The sequence below is a fragment of the Panulirus ornatus genome, chromosome 18 (genome assembly GCF_036320965.1).
Source record: "Panulirus ornatus isolate Po-2019 chromosome 18, ASM3632096v1, whole genome shotgun sequence".
In the NCBI taxonomy this organism is placed as follows: Eukaryota; Metazoa; Arthropoda; class Malacostraca; order Decapoda; family Palinuridae; genus Panulirus; species Panulirus ornatus.
The window spans coordinates 28,256,226-28,276,517 of NC_092241.1; the positions used below are offsets into that span (position 1 = coordinate 28,256,226).

The window sequence follows — 20,292 nt, forward strand, 5'->3', positions numbered from 1 at the left end:
TTAGGAAACGCCTTAAGTCTGACATTCCCGTCGAAACTGGTCGAGTATGTACCAAGAACTCTTCTCTTCGTGTCAAGACAATAGTTCATACATAGCTTCAATTAGCCATGTCCCAGAGCATTTATCTTCGGCTGTATATGCTGATCGTAATAAACGGAGCTTTGATTTTGGTCGACCCGTAATCAGTGAAGTGTTGGCCATAAAAGTTATATATGTATGAATTTATTACGGTCATCGCCATCAAACATTGAAATTAGCTCAGTTACTTTGTTTCATGTTCAGGATCTTATTCATTCCATCATGTTCATCGTCGTTAAACCCCTAAAAAAGATTAATTCTCAAGTCACTAATTCAGTGATATCATAACCGTTTTACATCTCTTGCACTGATCAAGAACTGCCAAACTTTTTGATATGTTATGCCATAAAAAGACAAGATACTCTGGCTTTATGTGCTGCTCAGGATGACGCAGCTCGGTCGTAAAGCTTCTCAACAAATGCCGAAGTTTATCTTCTCAGGTAGACCCAATATGTGTTTTGTGATATACTTGCAAAAAAAAAAAAAAATAGTAATCTAACATGGAACCACGTCGATAAAGTAATCTGCAAGTAGTTTTCAATGATATGGGAAAAAGCTAACAGTTTGTTGTTCCATAAAACTAATGATGAGTCACAAAGAAAACTGGCAATCCTGATATTAGACACTAATTACAGAAGGAAATGAACTCTTAACATGAGAGGCATCAGATGCTGAATACGATCAAGCTACCATATGGTGACTGTCGATACGTGAGACGCTTTGGCCTCTCAAGACAACGGAGTCAAGTTCATTCTTCCGAGGTGCTTGAGTCCCTCAACCATAACTGATGTGAACATCCCGGAGAGATGGTTTAAGGTTGCTGCACTGACGACGTCACTGGTGACCGAACTTGGCGTGAACATCCCGTAGAGTTGATACAAGTACGCTCAACCGTAACGTGCCATCTGAAACGGGTCTGAGTCTGTGAGAAGTAACGTGACCTTCTGCTGATGTCAAATATAATGAACAGCAACGTCTATACCGGATTTAAGGCATTAGTCTGAGGATTCTTACTAAATGGAAATGGAAGGATGAGTAATGCACAAATACACCTGAGGGTTGGTCGTGTGCAAGCCCGAGCCACTGGCGTCAGTGATGCGTATCTTAAAATCGCGTTCTCCTTTGTTTTCCTTCTCAGAAGCTTGGTTCTTTGTATCGTAGCTCTTGAATGGGTGGCCAAACTCACTAGGGGCTGATGTTTTGAGTCTGGTATAAAATATAAAATAGAACTTTGAATATAGTGATACTATTTAAAGATTTCAGAAAAAAAAATAATGCTTGATGCAACTTAGTACAACGCCGTTTAAACTGTGAGTATAAGTAAGATTCTTGTTACTTGATGTGAAGCAAAAATTAAAGGTTTAATTGATTGAATATAACAGAATTCAAATTCAATGGCATAGCAACCCTCGTCACGCCTTTTGCCTCATTCATTTCTTTATTCTTGACGTAACAATTTCCAGTAAAACTCTTCTTTATATTCAGATATTTCAGTACAGTGTCTAATTATACTTAGTATGAGCAAAGACTTAGAAGCTGTATATCTTTCAAAGTTACAGTATAGCACTATTTTTTCTTCTATTTCTCTACAGTAAGCCTACATCAACATACAGCTATACATTCCTACAATTTAGTCTCAAGTCTACGTTGATCGTACCATCGGATGTATTCAAATTGATGAATAAGAAATTTAGATTGAGTAGCTTAGCATAACATACTATGTACATTAGAACAGTATGTTTCTTGATCATATGCATATACCTGGATTTAATGGCCATCAACAAAAGGTCATTAAGCAAGATTTCGTAACATACGTCCAAACATGCAGAAAATATAGTGTGTGTGTGTGTTGCGTGCGGGTTGTAACACTCACTGAGGCGCAGTTCCCATAAGAGCCAACAGATGGCGGTAGCACATACTCGCGCGCCGGTAAGTGCTGCCATCTGGTGCCAAGATGAAGACATTCAATGGCCCTCTGTATAATCTTCCTCGATAAAAAGATGAGAATATCCTGTTACTGTATTCTTCTGGGTATATATATATATATATATATATATATATATATATATATATATATATATATATATATATATATATATATATATATATATGTATATATATATGTATATATATATATATATATATATATATATATATATATATATATATATATATATATATATATATATATATATCATCGAAAAACTAGGATCATTAGTTACATTAGAAGGCATACCAACCAAATCATATTCTGTTGAAATTACTTCTTAATGTTACGTATATTACACAACACACTGGATCATGTCAGATAAATTTTTTTCAATTTTTTTTTTTTTCCTCTGTCGTGATATTGAAATATTTTCTTCATTTTCAGTGTCCGGTTCTTATTACTTTGGCGAGAACTCATCCAAAGGTAAATACTAACAGACAAATTTGTTTGCTTGTGCCTTGTAGTTGCTGCCTAAGTATCGTCATATTGATGTACGCTGTTTTTTCTCTGCTCTTTCTAATATCATTTGACATTTTCAGCTAACTTGTTGTCTGTCATCTCATTATTCCCTGAAATCATCGCTAGTCACACACTCACTTTAAGCAGCAAACGTCTCTTCACCTACGCCACACGTTATGAAAACCTCTTTTTTTCTAATTTCCTTCGACAATGCTTTCCCTCAGATGACCACAAGCTCCGCTTCTCTCATCTTCAGCACTGCCAGGGTAACATACTCTGCCTCTCAATATTCTTATACAGTAAACTTTAGTTACTTATTTGAGGGCGTACTGGTTCGTTTCTCCTAGGGTACTTGCCTCGCGTCTCTCTCGCGCCAGTGTTCTCAGGACACACATTCTGTCTGTCTCTCATTCTCGGTAGTATAAACCACCCACTTGGCCTCTCTCATCCACGCCACACTGCCATGCCACACGCAGTAAATCTCCAACTCTCCTATTCTCTGTACTGATGGACCACTCGCACTGTCCCTATCCTTCTCAGCAGTGCCAAGCTGTACTTCTCATCTATGTATATCATCACCAGCACTGTTGGGATACACGTTCTTCCATTCTCATTCCTAGCACTGTTTGCCATACGACTATGCCTGCTTTATATTTCCGACAATGCTAGATCGCACTTTCTGCACCTGTCACACTCGGGCTGTGTTTGTGAATGGGATGATATGGAGTGTTGGAGGGGAGTTGAGGATGACGGCATGACAGTCGGGGGGGGGTACAGAAAGTCGATGCAGAACGCATGTATTTATGCCCTGTGCAAAAGTTTATGATGCTATTTAGGCTAAACGTTTTAAAGCAAACAAATAAATGTAAACAGGCAGAATTACACACACACACACACACACACACACACACACACACACACACACACACACACACTCGGGCTTTCGTGATGGAGTCTCTTGCGTAGCTGACCAAACAGAGTTCAAATCCTGCACGCGGCAGTCGGCCCCCTCAGGGCTGATCGATAAATAGATACCTGACTTAGGATAGGAATATGTGTGTATGTGTGTGTGTGTGTGTGTGTGTGTGTGTGTGTGTGTGTGTGTGTGTGTGTGTGTGTGTGTGTGCCCGCGCGCGCGCTTTTTATAACAATAACAGTGAAGACATAGCATATATATGACCAGGCTTTAAGAAAGGCAAACAGGAATGTTAAACTCTCTCCCCACACTATACAAATGGTAATTATCATTATCATACAACCCAAGGATCCTTTCACAGATGTGTCCTTAGGCTCTAATCCCAGGACCTACCATCAAAAGGGTCCTGCAGTTTGAAGGCTGCGCTGCACTCATTAGCAGGGACAGCGAGAACCTCTTTGACGAGACTGTATTCTCCTCACTCAAAAATGACTCTCCAGTCGCGATGTAACCTCAAGCATTTAGGCAAATTCCAGCATCATCCTTAAACAGTAATCACACCCACATTATGTATATATATATATATATATATATATATATATATATATATATATATATATATATATATATATATATATATATATGGAGGAGAGAGAGAGAGAGAGAGAGAGAGAGAGAGAGAGAGAGAGAGAGAGAGAGAGAGAGAGAGAGAGAGAGAGAGAGAGAGAGAGAGAGCAGTGGGAGTTTTTATCGACAGTGTAGGTCGTGCGTGCCAGTAGAAAGAGAGGAGAGTGAGTGGTTCCACGTGAATGTTGACATGTGGCGAAGGTGTGTGATATCATCATGACTGTTGAATTCGTTTATGGACAGGGTAGTAGGAAGGCAGATGCATGGGTCTTGGAAAGACGAGCGAGTATACAGTCAGTCTGTAGGGTGAGGAGGGTCTGGAAAACGAGTCGGATGTTATTATGCCGATAACATATTACTGATGGCAGATTCGAATGAGAAACTCCAAAAATTGGTGACTGACTTTTGGCTGAGTATGTGAAAGGAGAGCATACTGCCTATACTGGCAGTTGCATCAATGATTCACTTTGTCTAGTATGGGTCCAGTGCTTCTATACTGATGTTTCTTAAGCCGAAAATGATCACAGTACACAATGCTGCAGCTTTTTCTTCTTTGAGGTTTTTTACCTCACGGGCAAATGCGGTTCGCTCGGAGCGCATTATGCCTTTAATTAGACCAAGTCTGGAGGATGATGGGCTTCGCATTATGCCTTTAATTAGACCAAGTCTGAAGGATGATGGGCTTGGAGCAGACAGACTTGTTTAGCGAGATGGTCATGACGCTTATGTCCGACATATAAAAGTATAGTGATTGGGTGTGTGGAAAGAGAGGTCCTTATCTAGGAAGGCATAAATGATTAAGTTTGAAGGAAGACAGTCCCGGTGATGTGCCAGACATGGGCCGTAGATGAAGATGAGTGGACGAGGGAGGATGTGATGGAAATCAAATGTATGACGACAATATATACTGTGAGGTAGTTTGATTGAGAAAGTGATAAAAGGGTAAGAGAGAAATGTGGTAATAAGGAGAGTGTGGTTGGGAAATCTGAAGAGGGTGTGCTGAAGTGGTTTGGACATATGGAGAGAATGATTGAGGAGACTTGACAGAGAGGATATACGAGTCAAAAGTGGATGGGTCAAGGAGAATGGGGAGACCAGATTGAAGATGAAGGAATGGAGTAAAAATGACCTTGAGTGATCGTGGCCTGAACATGCAGGAGGGTGAAAGGCGTGGAGGGCCTGCAAGTGAATTGGAACGACGTGGTATACAGGGGGTGAGGTACTGCCAGTCTACTGAACCGGAGCATGTAAAGCGGTTGGGGGAACCATGGAAAAATCTGTGGGGCCTGGTTGTGGACACGGGGCTGGGGATTCGGTGTCTTTTCGATCATGACAGACGGAGAATTGACGTGAACGTACGCAGCCTTTCTTCGTCTGTTCCTGGCGCTTCCTTGCTAACGCGAGAAACTGCGAGCAAAGATGAAAAAGAAATAGATTAAAGGAGAGAGAGAGAGAGAGAGAGAGAGAGAGAGAGAGAGAGAGAGAGAGAGAGAGAGAGAGAGGACAAATACTGGTAATGTTTCTAGCAGTATAATATACTCAGTAATTACTCTACGAAATATCTCAAGTCAAAGACATAAAAACTGTTTCTTTGCATACTTAAAAGAACCTATGTTGTAAGTTCAGCAGTTTCACGAAATGAATTAATACATACAAAAAAATATATCTTCTTAATTCGGCGAAATTTTATGCGGTTGATCTACCTAAACAGTAATGAACTAAACAGATATTATCGAACAGAACCACAGGACAGACGCATTGCTTTAGCATAACGTGTTATGCCAACATGCGTCTTAAATGAGTATATTACCTGTCACACAAATCGCTCTCCAGAATTAACATTAACAATTTCCTTCTGTTTCGTTGCAGGTGAGTGTTAGTATTGTCGAGTCACGTTCCACTCACTAAAGTTAGAAGGTAAAGCTTTTTACGTTTTAGTAACCTCATTTACAGCTCAGGAAAAAGTCGAGCTTTCTCTCGCATCCTGAGAAAGGAGTTTCCTGAACATCATAAGGGGGTTTACCTTGCTAATCTACCTGATTTAGAATGCATGTAGATTAAGTGACATTCATAATGAGGTGGACGGAAATATCATCGTAAATTCGGATTTCAAATGAGGATACAACTCTATGAGATGAATCCTTCTGTTCTCACGAGCTGCAGATGAGGTCTTCGTCGTCGTAGTGTACAAATCCTTTGATATGTTTACTGGATATATATATATATATATATATATATATATATATATATATATATATATATATATATATATATATATATATATATTTTTTTTTTTTTTTTTATTATTATTATTATACTTTGTCGCTGTCTCCCGCGTTTGCGAGGTAGCGCAAGGAAACAGACGAAAGAAATGGCCCAACCCCCCCCCCCCCATTACACATGTATATACATACGCCCACACACGCAAATATACATACCTACACAGCTTTCCATGGTTTACCCCAGACGCTTCACATGCTTTGATTCAATCCACTGACAGCACGTCAACCCCGGTATACCACATCGCTCCAATTCACTCTATTCCTTGCCCTCCTTTCACCCTCCTGCATGTTCAGGCCCCGATCACACAATCTTTTTCACTCCATCTTTCCACCTCCAATTTGGTCTCCCTCTTCTCCTCGTTCCCTCCACCTCCGACACATATATCCTCTTGGTCAATCTTTCCTCACTCATCCTCTCCATATGCCCAAACCACTTCAAAACACCCTCTTCTGCTCTCTCAACCACGCTCTTTTTATTTCCACACATCTCTCTTACCCTTACGTTGCTCACTCGATCAAACCACCTCACACCACACATTGTCCTCAAACATCTCATTTCCAGCACATCCATCCTCCTGCGCACAACTCTATCCATAGCCCACGCCTCGCAACCACACAACATTGTTGGAACCACTATTCCTTCAAACATACCCATTTTTGCTTTCCGAGATAATGTTCTCGACTTCCACACATTCTTCAAGGCCCCCAGGATTTTCGCCCCCTCCCCCACCCTATGATCCACCTCCGCTTCCATGGTTCCATCCGCTGCCAGATCCACTCCCAGATATCTAAAACACTTCACTTCCTCCAGTTTTTCTCCATTCAAACTCACCTCCCAATTGACTTGACCCTCAACCCTACTGTACCTAATAACCTTGCTCTTATTCACATTTACTCTTAACTGTATCCATTCTACACATTAAAGAGAATCTTACCTCCCACATATTACTGACTCAGCGTTCCCATAAGAAGCTTCAAACTCCTGTAGTGTGTCTTTAAATGTTCCTCATCAAGAAATATTTTCTCTCATGGTTAAAAGATTATAACATAGATAATGATTGCTCTGAGGCATCAAGGGTCGTTGCTTTGTCTATGGAATATTTAATTTACGTTGCCTGCTAATTCTTAAAATTATCCTTCTTAATTTTCGTACTTATTTGGTATTTCCTTGCTCTCTTTCTAACATTTCGAAGGTGTTCCCGTATCTTTTGGGATAGATCCTTTTCATATGATACGAATATTTTCTTCAGAGAAAAAAAAAAATCTAACCATAATTCTCTTTGAGTATCCATGGTGTCAAAAGCCCAGATTTTTTTCTCTCTTTCTAACGTTATAATTGTCAACTTTTCAACCATAACTTTCCATATTTCTCATTTGCATCTTTTTTTTTTTAAGTTTCTGCCTTTCAAACATTTCCTCCAGAATGAACTTTCAAAACTCGAACAATCACACTTTCACCAACACTGCATTAACTTGCACATATTTGTCACTACCCTAATCTTTCCTGGTGAAGTGACGAAGTCCAGAATACCAGTCGAGGTCTCGAATGAATATTCATTCGCTCCTCAACTGACCTTCCTTCCTCCTTATTCACAGATACTCTGGATGGCCGGTTCCTCGTCAAGCCACAGTAACCCATTCCTCCACCTGATAACGTAACATTCTTCTGATACATTCGTGGCCTTACAGTGGCTAATCTCAAGTTTGATGGTTGCAGTCCTGTGTGACTGATTACTACTTGATTTGACGACTAATCATATTTTTTGTACCATTCCTCAGACAAGTAGCAACCCTCCAAAAGAGTGACCCTTCATGGATATGTAGCACTTACTCTACAGTTGCTCCTAGATGACGAGTTAATGTCAGAAGTACCAATCATTTCCCCCAGATAACGAGACGCTCTTTGTATACTCATACTCATCAAACGAGCAATTACCTCTTGATCGATAATCTGTGTGTGTGTGTGCCAGTGCCGAGACTACACTGTCATTCTTCCTCCCTCGTCCCCACCACCAGTGGCGGCACACCCTGCTGGGACACCCAAGCCATCCCTGACTGGCGGTGGCCCATAACAATGTTTTTCGTCCGCCCACTTCGAGGGCTGCAGGCGGCTCCTGTGTCGGCGCCTCAGACGTCCAGCCATCCATAACCAAACACGACCATACTCGACAACGACGTCACTCTCACTGTCCACCTTTATTAAGGTCCTGGTCTGCTGCAGTAAGTGGTGACGGCAGGATCAGAAGCCTAGCCCCCTAATATACTTAATGTGCTCATCATTCATCTCTATTATCTGCACTAAATGCGAGTTAGTCTATTCTGATTTCACGATCTCCGGCTTTCTAGACTTGATTGAAAACACAATTACTTGTGTAGGCACTTAACTATCACTTCTCCAGGTCAACACTATATTACTAATACGAAAAAGATTGTCTCAGACTTGATCTACCGTTGGAAATCTACTCACTTGGCATAAGAGCTAGTTCATCTAGTAGGACGTATATATGTAAGCTCATCTTGGCTTAATAACCCTTCAGTCTCACCCTCGGCCACAGATAAGCAAACTCACGCCACACACACACACACACACACACACACACACACGACCCTTCAGAACCAGCGACCGTGCAGGGAAAATTTCCTCTTGAGACTCGGGCTATGAGACACCGGACTGGTACGAGACATGATAGACGTTACGATCACGGCTGCCGCGTTTAGCCAAGCCGATCTTGCACACTTTCCACTGCTTAATGAACGGCTGAGGTATATGAATGGGAGACCGGCCTTTACGTCCTTTCGTTATGCTTCGAGGGAGCCCACGCGCTCCTCAAGGTTGCAATTGTAGAGTAGAGGAACGGGAGTGTTGTTTCGTCTCGTTCATAGGTTTCTAAATCGGAGTCTCTGTTGGGATTGCTGTTGCTAAGTGCTAGGACTTCTGAGTCAAAAGTTTCGCTCATACTGTTTTACTGGAAGACCTAACCTTATTGTTTGTTTCAAAATTATGATGGTTAGCAGATCAACACAGTGACTGACTGCTCGTGTGCTGCACAGTCTTCCGGCTCTCTACTGTCAGTAACCTAGTTTTCCTCTCTCTCTCTCTCTCTCTCTCTCTCTCTCTCTCTCTCTCTCTCTCTCTCTCTCTCTCTCTCTCTCCATATAGTACGTGACTCGCCTCCCCTCTCAGCCTCTCTCTCTCTCTGATGGTGTTAGTGATATCATATATAAATGTGTGTGTGTGTTGATAACCACATGAAAAATGAATCAAAGGAAAGCCGAGCGCTCCTGCGATTGCAATCACTTCATCAAGCAGCTACAATCACTTAGATAAATAACATATGTATTAAATTACCCTGGGGGACGCTTACGCAGAGAAGATACCGTAGCAAAAAATGACGTCCCAGTTTCAAGGAGCAGCAGAAGGTTGAACCCTCCCTATCCATCCCCTGTCCTGTACATGGATCATTTCATCTGGCTGAAGCCTTAGGCGTGGATGTATGATGACTGTTTAGTCTACGCCTCATGAGAGTATATGTTTGGATGAATCAAACCATAATTGTAAAGGTTCAATAGACATCAAAATCAATTCTGACGTTTTCGGTAATCGTTTCTGAACAGCTGACGTCTTAATTGTCCCAATCATTTTCTCGCAGCTGCCCCTTAACCTTGGGCTAAATAGCTGACTAATTAAGTGTCTAATCTTTTTCTTCACCTGCCCCTTGACCAGGCATTCCCTCCCTCCACTTTCCCCTCCCTCAGCCCCGCGCCTTTCATCTGTCTAACCTGACCACACACCCCATCTCCAGACCTTGATTGAGAGATCGAGACCTGTCTTTTGTGGAGACTTTCATCAGTTCACTCCATTTCGTTTTTACGTTCACTCGATTGCGTTCCACTGGTCAGTTCCGGCCGCCCTCCTTCGGTCATCGTCACAAAGAACTCCGGACGTTTAATCCAGAGCCGACGGAATCGTGGTGATAACCCGGAGGTGGAAGGTGTTGAAGATCTTTATCTGCAGGAAATCTGTGTCTAACTGGTCTATATAGAGGCCACGGGCCGCTTTAGATGACCTGATACCAACAATCATTCCAAGCCAGACAATCTGGTATGACGATTCCAAATGACCAGATGAGGTATGTGTTGTAGGTATGATGCACACATTTATCAAACCATGATAAAGGGTCGCTCCCTTGGCATCTGTATCGTCTCTACCATTCCCAGTAACTTAATCACCTGTCAGACGATATGCATTTAGTGGAAGCATCAACTATGGTCGTGTCTTGAAATATAATAGTTTCTGAATGGTATCTTTAACTCTTTAAAGAATGTGGCTTTGAATGCGTGTTGACGGAGTAAACTGCTCAGATTTGTGTAAAGGATACATCTGCGCTTCGCTGTATGTGCCACTGTCATACGGTATAGTTTGTATATATGTTCAAAGGACGCAGGCGGGTAATGAAAAAAGAAAGCATGAAGATGGCACAAGCATTTCAACGCCACGTTTGTACCACAAGACTTTTCGTTACAAACTCTGATGAGACGCGAGCATCAGGGCTTCAGAAAAATGGTAATAGCGTAGTAAATATTAGGTCACTACAGGTGTCTAGATCCGCGACCTGTGGATTATCATCGATCAAACTCTGAGGCAACAGCCACAGGTCACTGTTGGAGGAGGTACGGTGGGGACGCTATAAGCCGACCCCTCACACTCTCTAATCATGGTCACCCCCGACACGTGGCCAGCCAACCCGACCCCGCCCTTCACTGACCACTCACCCGTGCCGCTCGTAACACAGTAGCTCCCTCTGATCCACCGCTAGGTGGTCGCTCACGACAGTAATTTGCCGCTTTCCAAGGCCTTATATGCAGTTTTTCGGGTCAAGTGTCCTAGAATGTTGTTGTTGTTGTTCGAGATTAAACCTCCCTACCACTCAGGAGGTGCGGGCTCTGTGCTTTAGGGCGGCCCGCCGGTGATGAGGGACCTAAGCACTGGGCCTAGCGGGAGTTAAGCTTGTTATTCCCCCACCCGGTCACCACGAGAGCCAGGCTCCTTTTGAGTATCCCAGAAACCCTACATCCGTCTCCAATTTTACGCTCCTGGCGATAGTATCCTGAAAACCTTGGCACATCAGAGTTCTCTTGAGTTGATTACGAAAATTGTCATCAGGGTTAGTTCAGTCCATATATGTTACAAGGTGTAATATGTGAACAACTAGATAATGTGTCGACCTAGCCCTTGGCCAAGCTCAACTTGCTGTGAACTCTATAGGATTCTCATGGCAGTGAGACATCTCTTGCAGCTCCAACTGGGCCCGTGCTGTAATCCTCTTAGACTCCAAACAAGGTTTTGCAACACGCCCCGGAAGGAGTGCTCTGCAAGAAGCCGGTTGCTGCTACATCAGTCTTTCACTCTCTGCCTACAGAAGCCGACAACAGTGGCCTATGCACCCAATTCTTATGGATACTTACACATGTCGGACACAAGCAACATGGCTATGTAAACAATCTCAGACCCCGACACCATCCTTGGTCTAAGGAAAGGCAAAATTAGAGCTGACCAAACTGTACTTGCCCGCGAGGAAGAATAGCTCTTGAGAGATTGTGAAAGACGAAGTAGCTGTGGTATAGTGTACTGTGATCATTTTAGGCTACAGAAACATCAGTATGGAAGAAAACGGACCAGTACAAGGCAATGTGTTATTGGAACTGCTAGAATACGGTTAGGGTAAAGGTAAATGTGGTGTGTTGCAAGAAGCCATGATCCCGAACATTATAAACACCGACTCTGTTTTGCACCTGACGACACTACATTAGCGAAACTCCCAAAATCACTGATTTCAGACCTTAAGGCATATTTCTCCAACAGTTTTGTGAGTAATGATAGTACTATCCTTGAACACATTTTGACGCCATATGCAATATTCACCATGCCCCTGACCTTTGTAAACACCTGGTGTCATTCTGCCCGTACGAGCACGTACTGTAACCACAGTGTCTACTGTATATTGTATCTTGACCATGTTATCAGTGTTAACAACTGTACGCTACACTGTGTGTGTGGCATGTTTCGAACTTGCTTTGTCAGTTTCCTGTATTAACTTAGCCACGTATATGATGTATCCTAGACCTCCATCCCTCTCTAACGGGATGGGGACCCTTTGGGTCTCTGGGGCCCTCTCGGGCCCACCTGTCACCCTCCCATGTCTATGTACTGTACCCACCGTATGGTCTATACTGGCTTCCACCTACCCTTAGACATGTGCCTTCCACCCAAATTCTCATTGAAATGCTTTGTTTATGTACATGTAGACAGTGAATGTCTTTCAACTTGAAAAGCTAAAAACCGCCCCAACGCTCGTAACTGCCAGTTCCCAACAAGATAACTCATTCTACTCCCCCATTCGTTATTACTGGTCATTTACTGTGGTATCTAACCTTACTCCAAAACCAGTCATTGCTAGTCGTTCATCAGCAGTTCCATTCCACGGCACTAAACACAGCCTGCCACTTATTACCGTAATTCATTCCGGCCCACTTCTTGCCAGCTACTGCTAACTGCTCAATAGGGCAATTCATTATGCTATCCTGGAATGTCTCTGATCCCAGTCCTTCGCCTTCCTGTTCCTACAGGAGGGTAAAAACCTTCCCAGCCTTCTTCATACCCAGCATTTTTCTGATGGGCATGTGTCAACGTGTCAGGCATTTCATCGATCCTAGATCCCTCATTCATCTCGGCCAGAATTCCCCGTTAAAGTCATCTAGTCGTAGAAGTTATGGGTTTCTGGGAGTATGTTATGACTCCTGGTGTATAGGGAAAATGACGCCGCCGGCTCGTTCCTCCATGCTCCTTCTCACTTGTAGTGGCCGTACCATACTGATGATCACATTGGTAATTTAAGCTACTACGTTAAGCCAGTCGCTGACTACGTGCTTCACAGTTAAATCATTCGTTCTGCTCCACCAGTCGTTATTTCAGGTCAACCATTTTACCAATTTTTTTCTTCAGGTCATATATTTCATCAAGTTACCCATTTTTTTTTCACTCCACCCACTTTGTCAGGTCACTCATTTAGCAAAGCGCTTTCTCATCGGTCACGTAAAGGTCTATGCGGTCCACCACACTCAGTTCCAGTCGCTCACTACGATCTACCTCCCTGACACATGTGGCTGACAACGTTTAACAATCCCAGCGAACTGAACTCGCCCCTTCTTCTCCTTACTATACGGGTAAGATAAAAGTGAGACTACAATCACTCCCGCTTACATAAATACTGACCACGCTGTAAAATAACATTCATGAGTAATAAGACACACATATTCACATACCTACTGGAGCCTAATGACAACAGCAACATGCATACGATCATACGCTCACTTACGTGGAATAGCCACAGGCACGCCTTCATAAAGTTACCGAAGTATAGTAACAACAACACGCGCATGTTCACACCTATCACCATCATACAGCAACAGTGTAACCTGCACATGATCACACGCTCTTTACAGCACGATTAGAATCTGGTGTTCAGAAGTTGGTGTACAACACCCGAGAGATCACTCTAAGCATCACGCCGCCCCTGCTGATGCTGCTCTCTAATTTCACGACCACAAAGTCACCAACGCCGTCTCCTTACAGCCTCCCTCCCACTCCGCCCCGGGTGAGGCTGCATTCTAATTTCGTGGTTACAAATATACCATCAGTGTCTCCTGCAGCCTTCCCCCAGTCAGTGATTTGTCATCTACATCATAAGTGAGATGTAACGACAGTTTCCCAAGCGAGTGCCATTTGCTACATGGCCTGGCAAATTACTGGAGCCGCGAACGTTACTTAACAACAACTCAGAGAGAGGCGGTATTACCCTGTCGATTCCCCTTCACGATTAATGACAGGGGATTGAGCATTATGATACAGACAAAGACAGTCCATTTATAGCGCAGTATCCCAGGGATTATAATAATGAGCTTTTTTCTTTATAGTTTTATCTCTAGACTACGAAAATTTGCCTCAAGTTTTTCCAGTACACTGCGAGACTCCTTCCATAACGAGATACACTGTTGGTTAACCTTTTTATAGCCGCAAATTGACATAAACACTGACGGGTTGTGGCACTTCTCATAGAAGTGATGCGAGTGTTTGCACCCTCGTCTACTCGTAGGCTATAATGTTGTGGTCACGGGACTTCCCTCACTCTGGGTCACTCAAAAGGCAAAGTTGCTTACAGCAGACGGGGCTGCTGGGATTAAAGCAGCCTCACTACTTTAGCTTTGTAATTACGTAATCCACTTTGGTGTCCTGATGTTCTTTTCCTTTTTAGCGTAGCCGAGTTAAATACCGTTTATTATTCGAATTCGAATACTAACTTTGTACGCTGATATTTCAATTCACATCAAAGACCTCCCAGAAAATTTCCCATGATTACATTTTCTCTCGCCATTACCTCTCAGTTCAAAGTATCCTAGCCAATGAATAGAGGCCTTTTTTGGTGTGTGTGTGTGTGTGTGTGTGTGTGTGTGTGTGTGTGTGTGTGTGTGTGTGTGTGTGGCTTAAAAAAGAATATACTTTACCAAAGCAACCACAAACTGAGGGACGAAATGAGATTACTTTGCTAGTAGGACGCGTTTGGTAAGTAATAACCTGAGTTAAGTAACAAGGACGTATTTCCTGACAATCATCTTCAAGCTGGACGTCGTCTTAATGGATGATGAACATCGGCTGAGGGTCTCTCTCCGTACGACAGTTACGTCATATACTGTCACGTGGGCACCATGGTATGAAAAGCTGGACTCAGAAGCCAAAAAGAAACAAAGGATAATGCAAAATGTGAAGTCTATATCAGAGAGAGAGAGAGAGAGAGAGAGAGAGAGAGAGAGAGAGAGAGAGAGAGAGAGGAAAAAATTATGGTAAGGGTGAAAAGGAGCGAGAGAATATTGGTAGGGGAGGGGATAGAGAGGAAGAGGAGTGAGGCACTTAGCGTGTTAGGGTGGAGTTGATACAATTACTCTCAAAGTAGGGTTGATAACAGTGGCGGGGAAGGGCCGGTGCAGTTATGTACTTACTCCCCCTAACAACTTCCTAATGGACAGACGAATTAAACATGCAACACCCAACAAGAAATTCCCTGCTTGGCTTCCTCGACATTCCCTATTTTTTTCTACCTTTTTTTTTTGACTGTTGCTCAGGGTAGAATGATACGGTAAAGAAACGACGACTATATTTGTGCTGATGAGGTGATGGCGTGTTTGAGCCTATAGTGAGAACGAAGAAAGTCTTAGGAATAGAATCATGTGACGAAGTAAGAGCTCTCCTCTCTCACTGCTCGATGGCAATAACACGCCCTCATTTCGTCAGTAAAATGAACACAGATGTATAAACATGCTTTTCATATCTTAAGTGAACACACACACTCACATTTAGATGATATGAATTCAATATACACATCAGCATTCATGATAACCGCTGATGCACATATATGAATGCAACTATGTCTACACCAACGAGCTTTCTATCATTCCATTTTTTAAAGGATATACTTTCCTTTTCGAGCTAGAGTGCAAAGTGTGAAGTATTCTCACAAGTCTTCAGTAAGGCTTGCAGACAACGTGTACCATACGCATCCCTGAGTTTCCCCTCGATAGCACACTCCCGGTAGATGCTCTTCCATCCCCCTCGATGTGTTTGTAGGATGTTCGTTCAGCCTGTCGAGCAGCGGACGGCCTCGCTTCGGCTGGAGGATATCTCACTCGCCAAGAATAGAATATTAATGTTTCAGCGCAAACTTAGCGTGTCGGGGACGGGATGGGGCAAAAGTGTATCTCCCCAGCCCCGGCGTTATCAACCTACGTACGTATATTGACGATGAAGTCTTGGATCGATACTTTGCACTTGATACAATATGTAAACATCATAAGATGGTGTCTTGTGCATCAATCAATTTTCTTATCCCACGTCAATAAAGAAATGGGAAGCGGGAAACGCTTTGAACATGTTGAAATAATGTGCACTTAGATAACGCAAGATAGATTGTGGTTATAAACGAACGAACTGAATCAATAGAAGCCTTACCTAACTTTTCCGTATGGCCGATATTTACCGTTTTCCATTTTGATTTAGAAATACACAATAGGTACTGTCCCTTGCAGCCAAAGAGTGAAGAGCGTGAGTTCAGACTTAAACGTCTTTGGGAGTTTTCATGTAAAGACTGACCACTTTTCTTTCTATGTTGTAAATACAACATTGATACAAATGTAATGTTGCTTATTGCAAAGACTGATTTGAAAGGAGTGATATCATGAACTTTTAAGTAAAAAAAGAAAAAAAAAACCCAAAGGGGTCACTATTTTAGTTTTATCAGCAGCAGATGGACGAAAGCAGATGGCATTAACAATATATTTCTAATACATTAAAGATGAGGTGAAGTTTGGCCTATAGGATAGCATACGTGAGGTTTGAATAGGTGCTCATTTTAATCTATGTATTCCTTGTGTTATCTAATGTAACCTTAAATCTAACCCTCATCATAAAGGTCATGCCTGCTTTCTGTGATCTTATCACAGGATTATCAGTCTTATCTGACACATCGGTTCTCCTCATGCTTTCTGCAAGATTTTCGCTAATAACGCCAGGACCATATTATACATATTGACTAGGATTAGGAATACTGGAGTCACTAGGCTTTGTTTTACCATGCGTGAAAAACCCTAGAAAAGGCCATGTTTACACATACGCCACTGATTCAGTGTAGCACTTTGTGCTCATATTGTGACTGATGACACTGGCGGAAGCATATTTGATCACCAGCAGCAGTTAACTGATGGACCGAGGTCACATGAACAAACTCATTATTCTAGGAACAATGATGTGATATTGTTATCCTGTAACCTTAAGACTCCTTTTATCGGGTTTCTTCAACTTTGGGGCTGCGCTCCATACGAGAGCAGGGTAAAGTGGATTGTTTTATGAGAGGTCATCAATGACACTGTCCTCTTTTTTACGTCTTGTTCACAGTTTCCCGCGTTAGTGAGGTAGCACCAGGAACAGACGAAGGCCTCATTCGCTCGTATCCATTAGCTAGTTGTCATTTGTAATGCACCGGAACCACAACTCCCTATCTACAAGGCCCTATCTCTCCGTGGTTTCCTCCGGTCCCTTCATATACCCTGACATCACATCGACCCCTGTATACCACTTCGTTCTTATTCACTCAATCTGTGCAAGAATTTCACCATTTCTATATATATATATATATATATATATATATATATATATATATATATATATATATATATATATAACAGCAACAATGCGCTCTGTTCGTCACCATAAAAAAAAAAATTGGCCTTCGTAATTACCGCTGCCATACGCGTAAGCCGCCAACCAGCAGGGACCAAGCCAGTGCTACTATGTGAAAATTCTGAAGTAAAAAGATATGCCGCCCTGTTCATGAGGCGTAAAAGTCTGTAACCTAAGTCATGAGCAAAACCCAGCCCAGATCCGGTGCCGAGGCTAGAGCCATGACAACAGATCTAGAGATTGTCTCGTTTTTAAGTCTTCGTCCACGTTGCTGGTCCGCCTTAAGACCACATTATTCTGACGAGAAAATGTAAGGAAAAATATTTAACCGAAATACGAGACCAGTGAAGTTAATGGCAGGCTTCCTGAGGCTTGCTGTGTTCTACGGACCCTTTCTTCCAAGCCTCGCAGGGCTGGAGGGATGATACACATCACAAAACAAGTTGGAATGTATATAAGATCCTTTAATTGGGCAATCGTATGCTATGCATCATCCTTAGATTCGTTATTTAGTTTTCTACATAAACCTTACTTGTCGTGCCTCGATTCCTAGCTCGCTACCAACGTTCTCTTCCTCACTACATAGGTTCATACTTCTTCCTCTCCCCATTACATCCATCCTCACTTCCCTCCTTCTCAGTTCTTCTCACTTACTAAAGGATAGACAATTGACGGCTAATGAAGCGTTGGTTAATTGGGTAGCCATCACCAATCCTCTGTTGCCCAAGCGGTTAGGACCGGAAATATATCTGCCTAGTTGGTGGCTATTACCTCCCGAGTGAGAGAGAGAGAGAGAGAGAGAGAGAGAGAGAGAGAGAGAGAGAGAGAGAGAGAGAGAGAGAGAATTTACGCATGAGAGAAAACACGTAAGGAAAAATTCTCCATTCCCTCTGCATATACAAGGAGAACTAGCTCCATTGGAATCGAAAATGCAAACATAAAAATAGAAAATACGCACAAGAAACGAGTCAACAGTCTGAGAGATTCAAAGGTAGGAACTTCCACCCGTTGTAGTTGGCAACAGTGGTATGAGCAGCGGCACAGCACACAAGACAGAAGGTGACATATGCCCCAGGCGGATCTCGGGGACCACCTACCACCACACGACGACCGTTTTGAGACGGTCGGAACACCCGTGTACACTAGTCATACTTTTTTTCTTCGAAACCAAATTCATTTTGCTGACAACGGCAGTAGAAAAGAGTTTTCGAATAATCATATAATTATACAATTGTGTAATTCCATGATAGTGAAATAATCTCAGTATTACAACCAGTCTTGTGTTGTCTAATTCATTCTTTCATCCGCCGATCTTTCTCATTTGAATCTCATCGTAAAAGTTATCCAAACCCTCACCTTCACCTGGCCAATTATTTCACCAATAAAAGTCACTCAGTTGTGCTTCACTATATCCATTCAATCGGATCAACAATTTGCCAGAGTAACCATTATTCTCGTTTTATGAGGCTGGTTAATGTGACATGGGAGGCTTCTTCAGCAGATGTGTTATGTTGATTAGGCAAGAACTCATTCTTTACCTCGAACGGGGGCTTTTGATGAGACAGAATATAAGGTACTGACAAAGTGAAATGTTAAAGTTCCATATAAAGGATCACAATCGTTTTAGAAGTGTCGAATTCCTCCTTTTTCGATGAGCATTCACAGATTGATTCCGTCATAAATCTTACAACTGCTTCTTCGCTTGGTGTTGATTGCATTGTATATACACCACATCAGCCCGGTACTCTGGGGTTTTACGGCAAATTCTGCAGGAGAACTGATCCTCTACCCCCTCCTGGCTTCGAACTGATGCGTCCCCCTGCTGAACATGTATCGGCGACCGGCGAACGAAATTTCAAATCCATTTCGTATCTCTACCACAATATTAAGGTTCTCTTCTGTATCTGTCAATAACCGTGTGAAAAGGTAGTGGGTGTGTAATAGTGTCATCTCGACGTTAGTCAAAGCTACGCACAAGTGTCTTCCATCTAACGAGTAAAAAAACGTTATCCTCGACCACTGGGAAATACTGACGAAGGCAAAAATCATGTCGTTCATCAACCTTCACCTATGTAAAAGTAAGAGTAGTAGTTATGTGAAAGAAAAGGAAATGATCGGTTGAGGTACTGTAACAATCAGAATTTATGTAGAAGAATAACCTTAAAAGATCAAAGATATTGAATTATTGTTAGGTCATCCTTAAGCATCATACAGTTCATAGAAGTGGAAGATAAGGAGTTGAGTGTTCCCGTGTAATAATGCGAAACAAAGTCAGTTTTCGATCCTACGAATGGCAGTTCTTATAGTTCACATAGTATTAACCAACATCATAAGGAAGATCCAGGCACTCCATGGAATGAGAAGAATAAATGACGGTGGCAAGAATTCAAGTCTTTCCTGCCTCCTTGTCCTTCTGGCGAATCGCATTGCCTTGGAGGAGCGGTCCTCGGTAGGCAGGATAATTACAGGTATTAATTAGGCAATACTTAGGCTGGCCTAAATTATGCGGAGCGGGACCTTTGGCTAACCCACCTCCCTCCGGAGGTCTGGGACGGTTGCGGCACCATAACAGTCCTGCCACACATTCACGCCTAATGCTGATAATCTCTTGATATTGTGACGTAGAAATGGACCTTACTGGTTGGTGCTACGT

The 20,292-nt window shown here is 42.5% G+C and overlaps 1 protein-coding gene across 7 annotated transcripts in view; it reads left to right on the plus strand.

Moving 5' to 3' along the window:
• The window catches only part of LOC139755016 (uncharacterized), a 118,402-nt gene that overhangs the window by 56,002 nt on the left and 42,108 nt on the right, over positions 1-20,292 (plus strand). For 6 of the 7 annotated variants that reach the window (XM_071672929.1, XM_071672927.1, XM_071672933.1 and 3 more), the window contains exon 4: positions 2,453-2,491. The exons of the other annotated variant lie outside the window; for it this stretch is intronic. In XM_071672929.1, coding sequence (XP_071529030.1) covers positions 2,453-2,491 — 39 coding nt within the window. The remainder of the gene's footprint in view (positions 1-2,452; positions 2,492-20,292) is intronic. 7 annotated transcript variants of the gene reach the window in all.